The sequence below is a fragment of the Somniosus microcephalus genome, chromosome 5 (assembly GCF_052327205.1).
Source record: "Somniosus microcephalus isolate GS21.2 chromosome 5, FLI_Smic_1.0, whole genome shotgun sequence".
Lineage (NCBI taxonomy): Eukaryota > Metazoa > Chordata > Chondrichthyes > Squaliformes > Somniosidae > Somniosus > Somniosus microcephalus.
In genome coordinates, this window is record NC_140991.1 from 122099542 (window position 1) to 122117764 (window position 18223).

The following is an 18223-nucleotide window of genomic DNA, read 5'->3' on the forward strand; positions in this document are numbered from 1 at the left end:
ACCAATGGACAGTGTCACAGATATCGAGCCCAAAAGCACCTGTAGAAAATCCCTGAATATCATGGATAACTGAATTTTGACTTGTTCAGTTACTGTAAATCAGTGACTCTACACAGCACAAATACCCCAACTGTTATAAAAAAAAATTGCATCATCCAACTCAACATGAGCAATGCCACAGGAGATGGAAACATAGAAACATGGAAGATAGGAGCAGGAGAAGGCCATTCGGCCCCTCGAGCCTGCTCCGCCATTCAATGAGATCATGGCTGATCATCCAAACTCAGTACCCTGTCCCTGCCTTCTCCCCCTACCCCTTGATCCCTTTAGCCTTAAGAAATATATCTAACTTCTTCTTGAATATATTTAATGAATTGGCCTTAACTGCCTTCTGTGGTAAAGAATTCCACAGGTTCACCACTCGCCAGATGAAGAAATTCCTCCTCATCTCTGTCCTAAATGGCTTACCCCTTATCTTTAGACTGTGACCCCTGGTTCTGGACTCCCCGCCATCGGGAACATCCTTCCTGTATCTAGTCTGTCCAGTCCTGCCAGAATTTTATAAGTTTCAATGAGATCCCCTCTCTTCTAAACTCCAGCGAGTATAAGCCCAATTGACCCAATCTCTCCTCATACGTCATTCCTGCCATCCCACGTATCAGTCTGGTGAATCTTCGCTGCACTCCCTCCATGGCAAGAACATCCTTCCTCAGATAAGGCAACCAAAACTGCACACACTACTCAAGATGTGGTCTCACCAAGGCCCTGTACAACTGCAAAATAACAACAGAGAATGCTAGAAAAACTCAGCAGGTCAGGCAACATCCGTGGAGAGAAATTTGAGTTGATGTTTCGGGTTGGAACCCTTCTTCAAAGCTGGAAAGAAAAAAAAATCAAAGGCAAAGCTGCGATCGAACAAAAGAAGAAAAGGAGACAATAAAAGGTATTAGCCAATTGAGATGGTAATGGGCCCGTGGAGACAAAAGGCAGCTGAGATTAGGTGTGACGTGTACTGGCAGGATAAGGACAGCTGCCAGGTGAGAGAGAGAAACAAATGGAAAGGAGGGGGGGGGGGAAAGGAGGACCCAAAACAAAGGGGTGGAAAAAATTTAAAGGGAAAAAAGAGAGGCCGAGGTTAAGATCTGAAATTATTGAACTCGATATTGAGTCCGGAAGGCTGCAAAGTGCCTAATCGGAAGATGATTTGCTGTTCCTCGAGTTTACGTTGAGCTTCTGTGGATCAATACAAGAGGCCAAGGACGGTGAGGTCCGAGTGGGAATGGAGCGGTGAATTAAACTGACAGGCGACCGGAAGCTCGGGGTCACCCTTACGGACTGAAGGGAGGTGTTCCGCAAAGCGGTCACCCAATCTGCGTTTGGTCTCCCCAATGTAGAGGAGACCGCATCGTGAGCAGCGAATACAGTATACTAGATTGCAAGAAGTACAAGTGAATCGCTGTTTCACCTGGAAGGGGTGCAGCAAGACATCCTTGTTCCTGTACTCGAATCCTCTCGCTAAAAAGGCCAACATACCATTTGCCTTCTTAAACGCCTGCTGCACCTGCATGCATACCTTCAGCGACTGGTGCACAAGGACACCCAGGTCTCGTTGCACTTCTCCTTCTCCCAATCTATTGCCGTTCAGATAATCTGTCTTCCTGTTTTTGCCACCAAAGTGGATAACCTCGCATTTATCCACATTATACTGCATCTGCCATGCATCTGCCCAATCACCCAACCTGTCCAAATCATACTGGAGTTTCTCGGCATCCTCCTCACAGCACACACGCCCACCCAGCTTTGTGTCGTCTGCAAACTTGGATATATTACATCTAGTTCCCTCGTCTAGGTCATTAATATATATTGTGAATAGCTGGGGTCCTAGCACCGATCCCTGCGGTCCCCCACTAGTCACTGCCTGCCACTCGGAAAAAGACCCGTTTATTCCAACTCTTTGCTTCCTGTCTGCCAACCAGTTCTCTATCCAAGTCAGTACCTTGCCCCAATCCCATGTGCTTTAACTTTACACACTAATCTCTTATGCAGGACCTTATCGAAAGCCTTCTGAAGGTCCAAATACACCACATCCACTGGTTCTCCCTTATCTATTTTACCAGTTACATCCTCAAAATTCCAGTAGATTAGTCGAGCACGATTTACCTTTTGTAAATCCATGTTGACTTTGTCCGATCCTGTCACTGTTTTCCAAGTGCTCTGCTATTACATCTTTTATAATGGACTCTAGCATTTTCCCCACTATCGATGTCAGGCTTACCGGTCTATAATTCCCCGTTTTCTCTCTACCACCTTTTTTGAACAGTGGGGTAACATTAGCTACCCTCCAATCCATGGGAACTGTTCCAGAGTCTATAGAATTTTGGAAGATGACCAGCAATGCATCAACTATTTCTAGGGCCACTCCCTTAAGTACCCTAGGATGTAAATTATCAGGCCCTGGGGATTTATCGGCCTTCAATCCCGTCAATTTCCCTAACACCATTTCCCTACAAATACTGATTTCATTCAGTTCCTCCCTCTCATTAGACCCTATGTTCCCTGACATCTCTGGGAGATTATTTGTGTCCTCCTTTGTGAAGACAGAACCAAAGTATGTATTTAATTGGCCTTCCATTTCTTTGTTCCCCATTATAAATTCCCCTTATTCTGACTGCAAGGGACCTACACTTGACTTCACCAATCTTTTCTCTTCACATATCTATAGAAGCTTTTACAGTCAGTTTTTATGTTTCCTGCAAGCTTACTCTCATACTCTATTTTCCCCCTCTTAATTAATCCCTTTGTCCTCCTTTGCTGAATCCTAAACTGCTCCCAACCCTCAGGTTTACTGCTTTTTCTGGCCAATTTATATGTCCTCTCCTTGGATCTTATGCTATCCCTAATTTCCCGTGTTAGCCATGGTTGAGTCACCTTTTTTGTTTTATTTTTATGTCAAACAGGGATGAATAAACTCTGTAGTTCATCCATGCAATCTTTGAATGTTTGCCATTGCCTATCCACCGTCAACCCTTTGAGTAACATGCCCCAGTCAATCCTACCCAACTCGCGCCTCAAACCATCGTAGTTTCCTTTATTTTATTTAAATTCAGGACCCTGCAAATAGTATATTGGAAACCGTATAACTAGTCTGTCACACTTCACGCTGCAATTTCTGTGTCTCATTTCAAGAAACTAGCGCAGATAATTTGGAATGTACACAGAAACTAACTTGGCAGGGGGATGGGATACGGAGTGCAGCTATAGTAGTGGGTGATGCACAGCCAAATATAGAGGAAAAAACAAGTCAACCTGGAAGGCAGAGCAAATATGTAACGGCACAAGGGAGTATGGCAAGGCTGGATGGCATTTATTTTAATGCAAGGAGTCTTGCGAGTAAGGCAGATGAATTGAAGATGTTGATGAACACATGGGAGTATGATATTGTTGCTATCACAGAGACATGGTTGAGGGAGGGGCAGGACTGGCAACTTAATATTCCGGGGTATAGAATCTTCAGGCGAGACAGAGGGGGGCGTAAAAGAGGAGAGGGTGTCACAATATTAATCAAGGAGTCAAATTACTGCTGTAAGGAAGGATGATTATCTAATGAGGCCATATGGGTAGAACTTAAAAACAAAAAGGGGGCAAGCACTTTGGGAGTGTACTATAGGCCCCCAAACAGTCAGGGGAAGATCGAGGAACAGATATGTAGGCAAATCTCAGAGAAGTGTAGAAATAATAGGGTAATAATAGTAGGGGATTTCAACTTCCCCAATATTAACTGGGATAGTCAGAGTGTGAAAGGCTTAGAGAGTGCGGAATTCTTAAAGTGCATCCAGGAGAGCTTTTTGAGCCAGCATGTAGAAAGTCCTACAAGAGAGGGGGCGGTACTGGACCTAATTCTAGGGAATGTAACCGGGCAAGTGGTAGAAGTGTCAGTAGGAGAGCATTTTGGTGACAGTAACCATAATTCGGTGAGATTTAAGGTGGTCATGAAAAAGGACAAAGATGGACCGGAAATAAAGGTTCTAAATTGGGGGAAGGCCGATTTTAATATGATAAGGCAGGATCTGGCCAAAGTGGACTGGGATCAGATACTTGTAGGAAAATCCACATGAGAGCAGTGGGAATCTTTCAGAAAGGAAATAGAGAGAGTACAACGCCAACATGTTCCCGTAAAGGTCAAGGGTGGGACCAACAAGCCCAGGGAACCCTGGATGTCAAGGGATATACAAGAATGGATTAGGAAAAAAAGGGAGGCTTTTGGCAGATACAAAGGACTAAAAACAGTGGAAGCCCTAGAGGAGTATAGAAAGTGCAGAGGAAGTGCGATGCCTCCCTCCCGGAGGAGCTTAACAACTTCTACGCTCGCTTCGACGGGGACAACAGGGAGCCGGCTACCAAAGCCTTGCCACCCCCGGAAGACCAGGTGCTCACTCTGTCGACCTCTGATGTAAGGTGTGTTCTACGCGGAGTGAACACACGAAAGGCTGCTGGACCGGATAGCATCCCTGGACGGGTACTCAAGGAATGTGCCGATCAGCTGGCTGATGTCTTCACCGCCATCTTCAATCTGTCATTGGCCCAGGCAGTAGTCCCTACATGCTTCAAGACCGCTACCATTATTCCTGTGCCAAAGCAAACGGCTGTGACGTGCCTGAACGACTATCGACCTGTCGCACTCACATCCATCATAATGAAGTGTTTCGAGAGACTGGTCTTAGCCCACATCAAAGCCAGTGTTCCTGCCTCTTGACCAACACCAGTTTGCCTATCGTGCAAACAGATCAACGGAGGATGCAATCACAACTGCTCTACACTCGGCGCTGAATCACCTAGATGGTAAGGAGACCTACATCAGAATGCTGTTCATAGACTACAGCTCAGCATTCAACACTATCGTCCCCAACAAGCTGGCCACCAAACTCCAAACTCTTGGCCTGAACACTTCCCTCTGCAACTGGACCCTGGACTTCCTAACAAACAGACCCCAGTCTGTCAAATTAGGTAACCACACCTCCCCCCCCCCCCCCCCCCCCAACACCCCCCCCCCCCCCCCCCCCGACTCCCTCTTCACCCACGACTGTGTGGCTGTTAATGGTTCCAACACCATCAAGTTTGCGGATGACACCACGGTAGTAGGCCAGATCACCAACAACGATGAGTCAGCCTACAGGGAGGAGATCCAGCATCTCGTGAAGTGGTGCGCCGATAACAACCTGGCCCTTAACATCAAGAAAACCAAGGAAATCATTGTGGACTTCAGGAAGTCTAAAGGCGGAAGTCACACCCCCATCCACATCAATGGGGCTGTGGTGGAAAGGGTGGACAGCTTTAAGTTCCTCGGAGTCCACATCACGGAAGACCTCTCCTGGTCCCCCCAGGGTGCCTTGGCGCGTTGGATCCTAAACTGGCTGAGTGGCAGGAGGCAGAGGGTGATGGTCGAAGGTTGCTTTTGTGACTGGAAGCCTGTGTCCAGTGGGGTACCTCAGGGATCGGTGCTGGGTCCCTTGTTGTTTGTGATCTACATAAATGATTTGGATGAGAATGTAAAAGGGATGATCAGTAAGTTTGCAGATGACACGAAAATTGGTGGGGTGGTAACATAGTAACATAGAGATAGGAACAGGAGTAGGCCATTCGGCCCTTCGAGCCTGCTCCGCCATTCAATGAGATCATGGCTGATCCTCGTCTGAGATCATAGCTGATCTTACCAGTTCAGTACCCCGTCCCCGCCTTTTCTCCGTAACCCTTAATCCCCTTAGCCTTCAGAAATATATCCAATTCTCTCTTGAAAATATTTATTGAATTAGCCTTCACAGCCCTCTGTGGCAGGGAATTCCACAGGCTCACCACTCTTTGAGTGAAGAAATTCTTCCTCATCTCTGTTTTAAATGATTTGCCCGCTATTTTTAGACTGTGGCCCCTGGTTCTGTGCTCCCTGGCCATTGGAAACATTCTCTCTGAATTCAGCCTGTCCAGGCCTGCCATAATTTTATATGTTTCGATGAGATCCCCTCTCAATCTTCTAAACTCCAGTGAGTACAAGCCCAAACTATTTAATCTCTCTTCGTAGGTCATTCCCGCCATTCCAGGTATCAGCCTGGTGAATCGCCGTTGCACTCTTTCCATGGCAAGAACATCCTTCCGCAGATGGGGCGACCAAAACTGTACACAATACTCCAGATGCGGTCTCACCAGCACCTTGTACAGCTGTAGTAAGGTATCCCTATTCCTATACTCGAACCCCCTTGATATGAAGGCCAACATACCATTTGCCTTCTTAATCGCCTGTTGCACCTGCATGCTCTCCTTCAGTGACTGGTGCACAAGAACACCCAGGTCCCTCTGCACTTCCCCATCTCCCAATCTATTGCCATTTAGATAATAATCTACCCTCCTGTTTTTACCCCCAAAGTGGATAACCTCGCATTTATCCACATTATAGTGCATCTGCCACGTATCCGCCCATTCCCCCAACCTGTCCAAATCGCACTGTAGCCTCCTGACATCCTCATCAGAGCCCACCCCTCCTCCTAGTTTAGTGTCGTCAGCGAATTTGGAAATATTGCATCCAATTCCCTGATCCAGATCATTTATATATATATTGTGAACAGCTGGGGTCCCAGGACAGATCCTTGCGGCACCCCGCTGGTCACTGCCTGCCACTCTGAAAACGAGCCGTTTATTCCAACTCTCTGTTTTCTATCCGCCAGCCAGTTCTCTATCCACGTTAATACTTTGCCCCCAATCCCATGAGCCTTAATTTTGCATGACAATCTTTTGTGTGGAACCTTATCGAAGGCTTTCTGGAAGTCAAGGTACACCACATCCACTGGCTCTCCCCCATCTATTTTACCAGTTACTTCCTCAAAAAATTCCAGCAGATTAGTCAAACACGATTTACCCTTTGTAAATCCATGTTGACTCTGTCCGATCCTTTCCCCATTTGTCAAGTGCTCCGCTATTTTATCCTTAATAATGGACTCTAGCATTTTGCCCACAACCGATGTAAGGCTTACTGGTCTATAATTCCCTGCTTTCTCTCTACCCCCCTTTTTAAATATTGGGGTAACATTAGCTACCCTCCAATCCACGGGTACTGTTCCCGAGTCAATGGAGTTCCGGAAGATGATCCTTAGAGCATCTGCTATCTCCAGGGCCACCTCCTTAAGTACCCTAGGATGTAGTTTATCAGGCCCCGGGGATTTGTCGGCCTTCAGTCCCCTCAACTTACCCAACACCATATCCCTAGAGATACTAATTTCTGTCAGCTCCTCCCTCTCATTAGTCCCTATGTTTGCCGATATTCCTGGGAGGTTATTTGTGTCCTCCTTTGTGAATACAGAACCAAATTGCAAGGAGGAAAGCCTCAGGCTACAGGACGATATAGACGGGTTGGTCAGTTGGGCGCAAAAGTGGCAAATGGAATTTAACCCTGAAAAGTGCGAGGTGATGCATTTTGGACGGACAAATAAGGCAAGGGAATACACAATGAGTGGTAGGACCCTAGGAAGTACAGAAGGTCAGAGGGACCTTGGTGTACATGTACATAGATCTCTGAAGGCAGCGGAACAGGTAGATAAGGTGGTTAAAAAGGCATATGGGATACTTGCCTTCATTAGCCGAGGCATAGAATATAAGAGCAGGGAGGTTATGATGGAGCTGTACAAAACGCTGGTGAGGCCACAGCTGGAGTACTGTGTGCAGTTCTGGTCGCCTCACTATAGGAAGGATGTGATTGCTTTGGAGAGGGTGCAGAGAAGATTCACCAGGATGATACCTGGGATGGAGCGCCTCAGCTATGAAGAAAGACTAAACAGGCTGGGGTTGTTTTCCTTGGAGCAAAGAAGGCTGAGGGGGGACCTGATTGAGGTGTACAAAATGATGAGGGGCATAGATAGGGTAGACAAAGAGGAACTTTTCCCCTTAGTAGGGGGGTCAATAACAAGGGGGCATAGATTCAGGGTAAGGGGCAGGAGATTTAGAGGGGATTTGAGGAGGAACTTTTTCACCCAGAGGGTGGTTGGAATGTGGAACTCAATGCCTAAAAGGGTGGTAGAGGCAGGAACCCTCACAACATTCAAGAAGCATTTGGATGAGCACTTGAAATGCCATTGCATACAGGGCTATGGACCAAATGCTGGAAAATGGGATTAGACTGGACAGGGATGGATGGGCGGCGCAGACACGATGGGCCGAAGGGCCCCTCTCTGTGCTGTAAAACTCTATGACTCTATGACCTCCTCTCTGGTGAAGAAGGCCCAGCAGCACCTATATTTCCTAAGGAGGCTGAAGGGATGCAACCTGTCACCCCTGATCCTCTCTAACTTTTACCGCTGCACTATAGAGAGCATCCTGACAAACTGTATCACAGTATGGTATGGCAGCTGTAGCTACTATGACTGGAAAGCCCTGCAGCGGGTAGTCAAAACTGCCCAACGCATTACCGGCACCCGGCTACCGACCATAGAGCACATATACCAGAAACGCTGTCTACGGAGGTCACGGTCCATCATCAAAGACCCTACCCACCCCAGCCACAGTCTGTTCGCCCTCCTGCCATCTGGGAGACGCTACAGATGCATTCGCACCCATACGACCAGATTTAGGAACAGCTTCTTTCCCAGGGCTGTCATCCTACTGAACTCCACAAATAAACTCTAAAGCCTGCACATCTGCCAATGCACTTTATTATGGTTATGTTTATGTTAATATACTACAAGCCAAATGTATGTTGAATGTTTAAATGCCTTAATCCAAATGTACACTCTCGGGAGCCGCAAGCCTACATTTCGTTGTACTGCACTTGTGCACTAACAATGACAATAAAAGTTAATTTGATTTTTTTTTTTTGAAATAAAATTAGGAGAGCGAAGATGGGGCATGAAAAAAACACTGGCGGGCAAAATAAAGGAAAATCCCAAGGTGTTTTATAGGTATATTAAGGACAAGAGGATAACCAGGGAAAGAGTAGGGCCCATTAGGGACCAAAGTGGCAATCTTTGTGTAGAGCCGGAAGATGTAGGCGAGGTTTTAAATGAATATTTTGCATCTGTGTTCACTATGGAGAAGGACGATGTAGGCATAGAAATCAGGCAGGGGGATTGTGATATACTTGAACAAATTAGTATTGAGAGGGAGGAGGGACGAGCGATTTTAGCGGGCTTAAAAGTGGATAAATCCCCAGGCCCAGATGAGATGTATCCCAGGCTGCTGTGTGAGGCAAGGGAGGAGATTGCAGGGGCTCGTGACACAAATTTTCAGAACCTCTCTGGCCACAGGGAAGTGCCAGAGGACTGGAGGACAGCTAACGTAGCACCATTATTCAAGAAGGGTAGTGGGGATAAACCAGGGAATTATAGGCCAGTGAGCCTAACATCAGTGGTAGGGAAATTATTGGAAAACATTCTGAGGGACAGAATTAGTCTCCACTTGGAGAGGCAAGGATTAATCAAGGATAGTCAGCATGGCTTTGTCGGGGAGATCATGTCTAACCAATTTGATTGGATTTTTCGAGGGAGTGACTAGGTGTGTGGATGAGGGTAGTGCAGTTGATGTAGTCTACATGGACTTCAGTAAGGCTTTTGACAAAGTCCCGCATGGGAGACTGGTCAAGAAGGTAAGAGCCCATGGGATCCAGGGCAATTTGGCACATTGGATCCAAAATTGGCTTAGTGGCAGGAGGCAGAGGGTGATGGTTGAAGGTTGTTTTTGTGACTGGATGCCTGTGTCCAGTGGTGTACCGCAGGGATCGGTGCGGGGCCCTTTGCTGTTTGTAGTGTACATTAATGATTTAGATATGAATGTAGGAGGTATGATCAGTAAGTTTGCAGATGACATGAAAATTGGTGGAGTGATAAATAGCGAGGAGGGAAGCCTCAGGCTACAGGATGATATAGATGGGTTGGTTAAATGGGCAGAACGGTGGCAACTGCAATTTAACCCTTAAAAGTGTGAGGTGATGCATTTTGGGAGGACTAACAAAGCAAGGGCATACACAATGAATGGTAGGACCCTAGGAAGGACAGAGGATCAGAGGGACCTTGGTGTGCATGTACATAGATCACTGAAGGCAGCAGGACAGGTAGATAAGGTGGTTAAAGAGGCATATAGGATACTTGCCTTCATTAGCCGAGGCATAGAATATAAGAGCAGGGAGGTTATGATGGAGCTGTACAAAACGCTAGTTAGGCCACAGCTGGAATACGGTGTGCAGTTCTGGTTGCCACACTATAGGAAGGATGTCATTGCATTGGAGAAGGTGCAGAGGAGATTCACCAGGATGTTACCTGGGATGGAGAGCTTCAGCTATGAAGAGAGACTGGACAGGCTGGGGTTGTTTTCCTTAGAGCAGAGAAGGCTAAGGGGGGACCTGGTTGAGGTGTACAAAATTATGAGGGGCATAGATAGGGTAGATAGAAAGGAACTTTTCCCCTTAGTAGAGGGGTCAATAACCAGGGGGCATAGTTTCAAGATAAGGGGCAGGAGGTTTAGAGGGAATTCGAGGAAAAATGTTTTCATCCAGAGGGTGGTTGGAACCTGGAACTCACTGCCTGAAAGGCTGGTAGAGGCAGGAACCCTCAACATTCAAGAAGCATTTAGATGAGCACTTGAAACGGCATACGGACCAAGTGCTGGAAAATGGGATTAGAATAGCCAGGGCTTGATGGCCGGCATGGACACGATGGGCCGAAGGGCCTCTTTCTGTGCTGTATAATTCTATGACCCTATGACTATGAAACTTTCCAAGTATAGAAAATAATCGAGTAGGAATGTTTGCAGCCTCTTAATGATCTTCCCAGTCACATTTAATAAAAAGACAAACAATGCTAGGCTTGTGATCTGCAGCCCGAAAAGTAATTAAACGCTGAATTAACTCAGCGTAAGGGGTGCTGTCTTCGCTTGTGGTACTTCTCTTCAAGCCTCCTATCTCTGATTTTCTTACTGTTCCTCCTCTTCCACTGTAATATATAAAAGCAGGTAGAGCCATTTTTATTTCTAAAACTAAGACCGCGATTTTACTTACGGCGGGTCCCTACCCCGCTGCTGGCTCCATCCCGCTATGTGAAATTACTTTCCATTAATGGGGCTTGTTAAGCCTGCTCCGTGCGTTTCCTGGGCCAATTAGAGGAAGCGGGTCTGCGCGTCATCAGCTAGTTTCCTTAAAGGGACCATGGCCAACTTTATTTTGACATTTGTGCTGTCAGTGTTCTACAGCAATGAGGTGCTGCAAACTGATTGAAGAGCCACACTGTTGCTTGACCTGCTCACACATGCCACATCCCCTGTAGAAGGTGCCGCACTGGAAATGATCTCTAAATACCACTAGTTGCTGCTCAAAAGCCTGCGAAAATTCTGTGGGCCACTGTCAGCGGAATGAACGGCAAGTGTCTTTCTGTCGCCACTAACCACAAAATCCGGGCCATTCTTTTCTTGGAAAACTCCATAATCTTCAGACTCACCATGAGCAAGCTACAAGAGATTCTTTCTTTTGTGTGCTTGTTCTTTTTCTGTCTCTCTCTCTCTCTCTCTCTCTCTCTCTCTCCCCCCTCCCCCTCCCTCCATATCTGTGTTATGTGTAAGTCAAAATATGTAAATAACAGGTTTCAGACAGCGATCGCAATGGGGGAAGTGGAGCAGAAAAATACTCTCCCATGACGTTCCTTGCCCATTAAGACATTGTGTAGCTAAAAGAAATAACTAAAGTTTTTATCAAAACTGTGATTAATATTTCCTCTCAATGCAACAAACTCTCCTTTGTTAGTAATGTTTTGATTTATCTTTTGCAGCATTCTGTGAATCCAGAACATCCACAGCTTCTGGGTGAGTAATTTTGCCAGCAAAGATAACTTGTGTCACTGTTTGATCTTCTGTAACGTTGCATTTGGACAAAAGTTTTTTTTTTAAAGTCTGCTTCCACTTGTTTCACGCATTAATTCCTTCTGCTTTCCCTTTTCTGTCATTCTGTCTCCTTTGTATGCCTTTCTTACTTTCATTGACATCTCTGTCTCATGTAATGTCTCTCACTCTTTGTGTAAGGCTCTCCTTTACCGTGTGTCCTCTTCTATGTGTTAACCTACCCTGTATGCCTCATATTCTTTGCCTCACTTTCTATGTCTGTCACTCTATTGTCACTTCCCATATGGATCTGGGGCCTTCCAGGGCGTTTTGACCTTCTGATTTTTTATTGCACATGTGTGTGCATATGGCCAATACGCTGTTTTTCCTTTCATGGAGGGAGCGAGTAGGGAGACGTGGCCTGCTTGGGATTGGGAGACAGCTGGGAGTGAGCAAATGGGAAAGACTGGGAGGGAATGCACAGGGAAATTGAGGCTGGGGCTTGTGAGTAGGATGGGTTGTTGGGGCTGGAAAGAAGTGAGTGGATGGGTTGTTGGATAGCAATCAGGAGTGTCAAACCTGGCCCCATCACTTTTCTGCTGCCAGTCTGAGATCAGCTAACTCAGCATGGAGCAGAGACTGAGCCTAGGTCTTTCCTGGTCTATATGGCTCATATAATCACTGCCATTGGGGAACTAAAAAACTATTTGTACACACAGACTGCCAAGGTTCTCGGGGGTGGCTCTTTTCTAAGGTTTCCAACTCCTGCATTGTGATGCTGAAACAGACACTCCTATATTACAATAAATCTCCAAGATCAGGAGTAGAATTAGAATTCTAAAAATCAATATTGATTTGTTTGGCTCTTTGATATCATTCACTAAATTTTCAACACGTTTTATTTTGTCTGTTCTATTTCTGTAAATTTTCCCTAAATACCATACATCGAAATAATATAACCAGGCCACTAATAATGCCATTCCCTGCTCCATTCAACCGTTGACTTTTATTCCAAATTTTCAGCTATGTGGCATGATGTTTCTGTTAATCACTTCCTGCCTTATATACTTATAGTGGTGCATGCACAAATATTGACATCGGTGTCTATAAACAGCTTGGCAGCAGAACAAAAATAACCATAATTGTTCTCGGGATATTATGTCAAATTTGCATTTAAGTCCTGTAATTAAAATTACATTTTAACCCAGCTAAGGAACGTAAATGATAACTTATGCAATAAAATGTGGGGGAGGAAATGAGGGCAGTATCATTAACCAGATAAAATTGTTTGCAGGAGTCTTTTCACAATAAAGTACCTCTAATATTTTGAATATTATAATGAAAAGTGTCCAAAGTAAATGACAGGTGATTCAATGATTTTGTTCTTGGGCCCTTCATCCTCACAGGTTACCGGCTGATTTTATCGATCCAGTCAGTGAAGTGTCTCAACAGCCTATATCTTCACAGCGTTCTGGACTCAGCTTGGTAGTTGGTGGTTTCGAGGAAGATGACAATGACATGGAGGAAGTGGTTAAGAAAGATGCCTTGGCTGAACTACCTGTGGGAATAGCTACTTTACAGAAAAATGGTGCTCTTCCAGCACCAGTACAGACAGAGGCTGGAAGTAGTCTTCCTGCAGGTAAGCATTTGACTTGACAAGTGGGCAACACTCCATCTTTAAACACAGATCATTGTTGACAATTTTTGGAATAATTGTGTCAACAATTCAGGAAATTGGAAGGCTACTTAGAAAGTGGTGGTCTCGCTTCTCAACTGATTTTGTTCCTATCCAAAAATTAAAGTCAACCAACCTCCAGTTAATGTAAACATTAGTGACCAAGCTGCCTTTTAATTAAAGATAATGGGAAGTTTTTATTCTGTAGATTTTTGCATAATTTTTTAATACAAACACGCAAGGCCTGTCTGCTGCATGGAAATTTCCAGAAGTAATTTACAGCCAATACACCATACTGAGCTCATTGCCATTGCAAAATCTTCAGTCATTTCAGGGACTGCTTTCACATCAAACTGGCAACTAATCCTCATTATCATGAAGAATTTTTGCTTCAGATTCTAGCCCCTTAAGGAATCCTCAACCAGGAATGATGTAAAATGTTGTGCTCATTAAGTTGGAGGTAGTTGAGGAATGGAACACTTTCCATTTCAAGTCCCAACTGCCACAATCGACTACTTTTAGTTCAGATACAGCACTGTGGACAGGTGCAGAGTAAAGCTCCCCTACTCTGCCTAACAATGCGCCTGAGCCCCAATCTCACAAGAACATTCACCTCTGACCCACTGTGACATTTTTTCATTTGCCGCAGTAACAGTTGTGTGTCGATCAGTGTAATTACCGATTTTGTGCCAAGTTTTGAGTTGTGGGCACGTGCCTACGAGGAACTGGATTATACCTAACAATCAGAAGAAATTTCCATCTCATCACTGTGCTAGATTTGAAACTAAGCCCTAGAGTGAAACGTCCATGTCTAATGCAGTGATCAGCTAAGCTAAGAGAATTTATAATGGGGAACAAGGAAGTGACAGAGCAATTAAACAAATACTTTGTCTTCACGGAAGAGGACACAAATAACTTCCCAGGAATTAAAGGAAATTAGTATTAGTAAAAAAAATAGTGCTGGAGAAATTAATGGGACTGAAAGCTGATAAATCCCCAGGGCCAGATAATCCGCATCCCAGAGTACTAAAAGAGGTAGCCATGGAAATAGTGGCTGCATTAGTTGTCATCTTCCAAAATTCTATAGATTATGGAACAGTTCCTGCAGATTGGAGGGTGGCAAATGTAACCCCACTATTTAAAAAAGGAGAGAGAGAGAAAACAGGGAACTACAGACTGGTTAGCCTAACATCAGTAGTAGGGAAAATGCTAGAGTCTATTATAAAGGATGTGATAACAGGACACTTAGAAAATATCAACGGGATTAGACAAAGGCAACATGGATTTATGAAAGGGAAATTGTGTTTGACAAACCTACTGGAGTTTTTTGAGGATGTAACTGGTAGAATAGATAAGGGAGAACCAGTGGATGTGGTGTGTTTGGATTTTCAGAAGGCCTTTGATAAAGTCCCCCATAAGAGGTTAGTGTGCAAAATTAAAGCACATGGGATTGGAGGTAATATACTGGCATGGATTGAAAGTTGGTTAACAGACAAGAAACAGAGAGTAGGAATAAATGGGTCTTTTTTGGGGTGTCAGGCGGTGACTAGTGGGGTACCGCAGGGATCAGTGCTTGGGCCCCAGCTGTTCACTATATATATCAATGATTTGGATGAGGGAACCAAATGTAATATTTCCAAGTTTGCTGACGACACGAAACTAGGTGGGATTGTGAGTTGTGAGGAGGATGCAAAGAGGCTTCAAGGCGATTTAGACAAGTTGAGTGTTGTGTATGTACCTTTAAGAGAATAACTGGTCTCAGACTGCAGTACCGGCAGTGACCACCCCTGTATAAGCCTCTGTAGTTTCAGTTTCCCGATTGACTCCTTTCAGTAAAGACTTGTTTTGTTCAACTCCTGCTGTCCGTGTCTCAATCATTCACGGACATAATACTGGCGACGAGCAGATACGAACTTACCTACAGTCTGCACCACCTCCTGGGATCCATTCCTGCAGCGAAGTGAGCAGAGGTTGAGGCCAGAAGGAAGAAAGAAGCAGTAGAAACGGGCGTCGACCGTGGGCATCCGCCCCTGTGTTAGCGGAGTTGAAGATTGCTGGAGAAGCTGTCGAAAGCGGGGCCTGGTTCCTGTCGACGGTGCTTCAGCTAATCGGGCTGGTGGCACGTAGTACACTGATCCTTCCTGGGCTGCGGCGGTCGCGAACTCGAGCGGGTGGCTTGCAACGGGGCCGAGCAGCGTTGTCGGGAAGAGGAGAGAGAGAGGGTGGAGCACACAGGGCGCGGCCGGTGCTATGAAGCCAGGCTGCGTATAGACCCGAGAAGTGGGAGGCAAGAGTCCCACAGGGTTGTTCCACGACGGGAAAATAATAAAAAAAAGAAATATTAAACGCGCAGGAAACCGCGGAAAGCAACGCTAGCAACAGCGGGGAAGAAGGCAAAGCGCGGGAGGCGCCATTTTGTTAAATCGGGGAAGAAGGTAAAGCGCGGGAGGCGCCGTTTTAGATTTTCAAGATGCCGAAGACTGGCTGTATCACTGCCTTTGATAATACAATAGAGGACTGGACCACGTATATGGAAAGAGTCGAGGTATATTGCGAGGCAAACGAAATAACCGATGAGAAAAAGGCATCGGTATTGCTAAACTTAATGGGCGCTAGAACGTACGGCCTATTGCGGGACCTGATTACTCCAGCCAAACCGAAGGAGAAGAGTTTTAACGAAATTGTTGCTGTCCTACAGGAACACCTAAACCCTGCACCGCTGTTGATAGCAGAAAGATTTAAATTCCACAGGAGAACTCAGCATAAAGATGAGAACAATGCTGAGTACCTTACGGAACTACGCAAGCTCTCAAAGCACTGCCAGTTCGGAGCAGGACTGGCAGATACCCTATGGGACAAATTTGTCCGTGGACTCCTGAGTGAAGGAACACAGAAGAAGTTACTGTCAGAGAACGAGCTGACGCTAGATAAGGCTTTCAGCGTGGCAGTATCGTACGAAGCAGCAGCCAGGGGAGCTGCGGAAATTCAACAAAAGCCACAGGAATACGGCACCCACGAAATGACACGGGGATTTGCAAAATGTTATCGCTGCGGTAGAACAACCCATGACCAGAAGGACTGCTGGTCCAAGGACAAAATATGCAGGCAATGCGGAAAGATGGGACACATTGCACGAGTTTGCAGGTCTGGGAAGAAGACCAGCGACAACAAAAAGGCTACTAAGGAACCGTACAAGAAAGTACAAAAGATGACGGACAGTAGTTCCGAAGACCAGATGAGCGATAGTGAATCCGGGAACAGGAGACTAAGCTGTCTCAAACTTCACAATGTAATCGCAAAAGAGGATCACCGAACCATTTGGGTCACCCTCACGATAGCGGGGTCCCAAGTTAAAATGGAATTGGATACAGGATCAGCGCTAACCGTCATGAATCGACGAGACTACGAGCGGCTATTCTCACACATACCCTTGAGAGAGACAGCCATCATCTTGACGACGTATACGGGGCAAAAAGTATACCCCAGAGGAAAAATAAGGGTGCCTGTCGAATACAATGGCAAGAAAATACGGAAATTGTATCTCTACATACTGCAAAATGGTGGACCACCGTTATTGGGACGTGAATGGATCAAGAAGATAAGCTTAGATTGGCACTCCATTCATGCAATGACGGCGGACGGTCAAAAAGATGAAGACGTCACTCCTGGACGATTGTCAACAATCTTAGCTAACGCCAAAGAGGTATTTCAACAAGAACTGGGCACGCTTAAAGGCGTAACCGCCTCGATAAAAATAGAAGAGAATGCAATTCCCAAGTTTTTCAAAGCAAGACCGGTACCATATGCAATTCGCCCAGCTGTCGAGGCAGAGCTGGAGAATCTGGAGAAGGCAGGCGTGTTGTCTAAGGTCGACTGGAGCGAGTGGGCGACAGCCATCGTTCCTGTCATGAAGAAAACGTTATGCAATAAGTCTGAGGAGCCAAGGAAGATTCGCATCTGTGGGGATTTCAAGGTGACGGTGAACCCAGTCCTTCACACAGTACAATATCCTCTTCCAAGGATAGAAGACATCTTCGCCTCACTGTCTGGAGGGAAGCGTTTTACAAAAATTGACCTAGCACAAGCATATTTGCAGATGGAGGTTGAAGAGTCCTCTAGGAAGTATCTCACGATAAACACTCACAAAGGTCTTTACCAGTATCATCGATTGGTATTCGGAGTAGCATCGGCTCTGGCGATATGGCAAAGAGCGATGGAACAAGTCCTGCAAGGGACTCCGGGGACTCAGTGTTACTTGGACGACATCCTTGTGACAGGCGAAGATGACAGTGAACACCTTAACAACCTAGAACAGGTGCTCACTAGACTACGGGAACATGGGCTACGAGCCAACCGCCCCAAGTGCGAGTTTTTTAAGAAACAGATATCGTATTGTGGCCACGTGATTGATGAAGAGGGGTTACATAAGTCCCCTGACAAAATTGAAGCGGTTGTTAAGGCCCCAGCGCCTGAAAATGTGTCGCAACTGAGGTCATTCCTCGGATTGGTGAATTACTACCATAAGTTTTTGCCGAATTTGTCGACAATTCTGCACCCACTGAACACCCTGCTAAGAACGGGAGTAGCATGGAAATGGAGCAATGACTGTAAGCGGGCCTTTCAGAAGAGTAAGGACTTAATCACTTCAAGGGAAGTATTGGCTCACTACAACCCAGCACTGCCGATCAGACTGGCGTGTGATGCGTCTCC

The 18223-nt window shown here is 45.8% G+C and overlaps 1 protein-coding gene across 1 annotated transcript in view; it reads left to right on the plus strand.

Moving 5' to 3' along the window:
* znf830 (zinc finger protein 830) overlaps window positions 1–18223 on the plus strand; it is a 136002-nt gene that overhangs the window by 11116 nt on the left and 106663 nt on the right. Inside the window, exons 4-5 of the mRNA XM_085988137.1 lie at window positions 11790–11823; window positions 13245–13477. Coding sequence (XP_085844263.1) covers window positions 11790–11823; window positions 13245–13477 — 267 coding nt within the window. The remainder of the gene's footprint in view (window positions 1–11789; window positions 11824–13244; window positions 13478–18223) is intronic.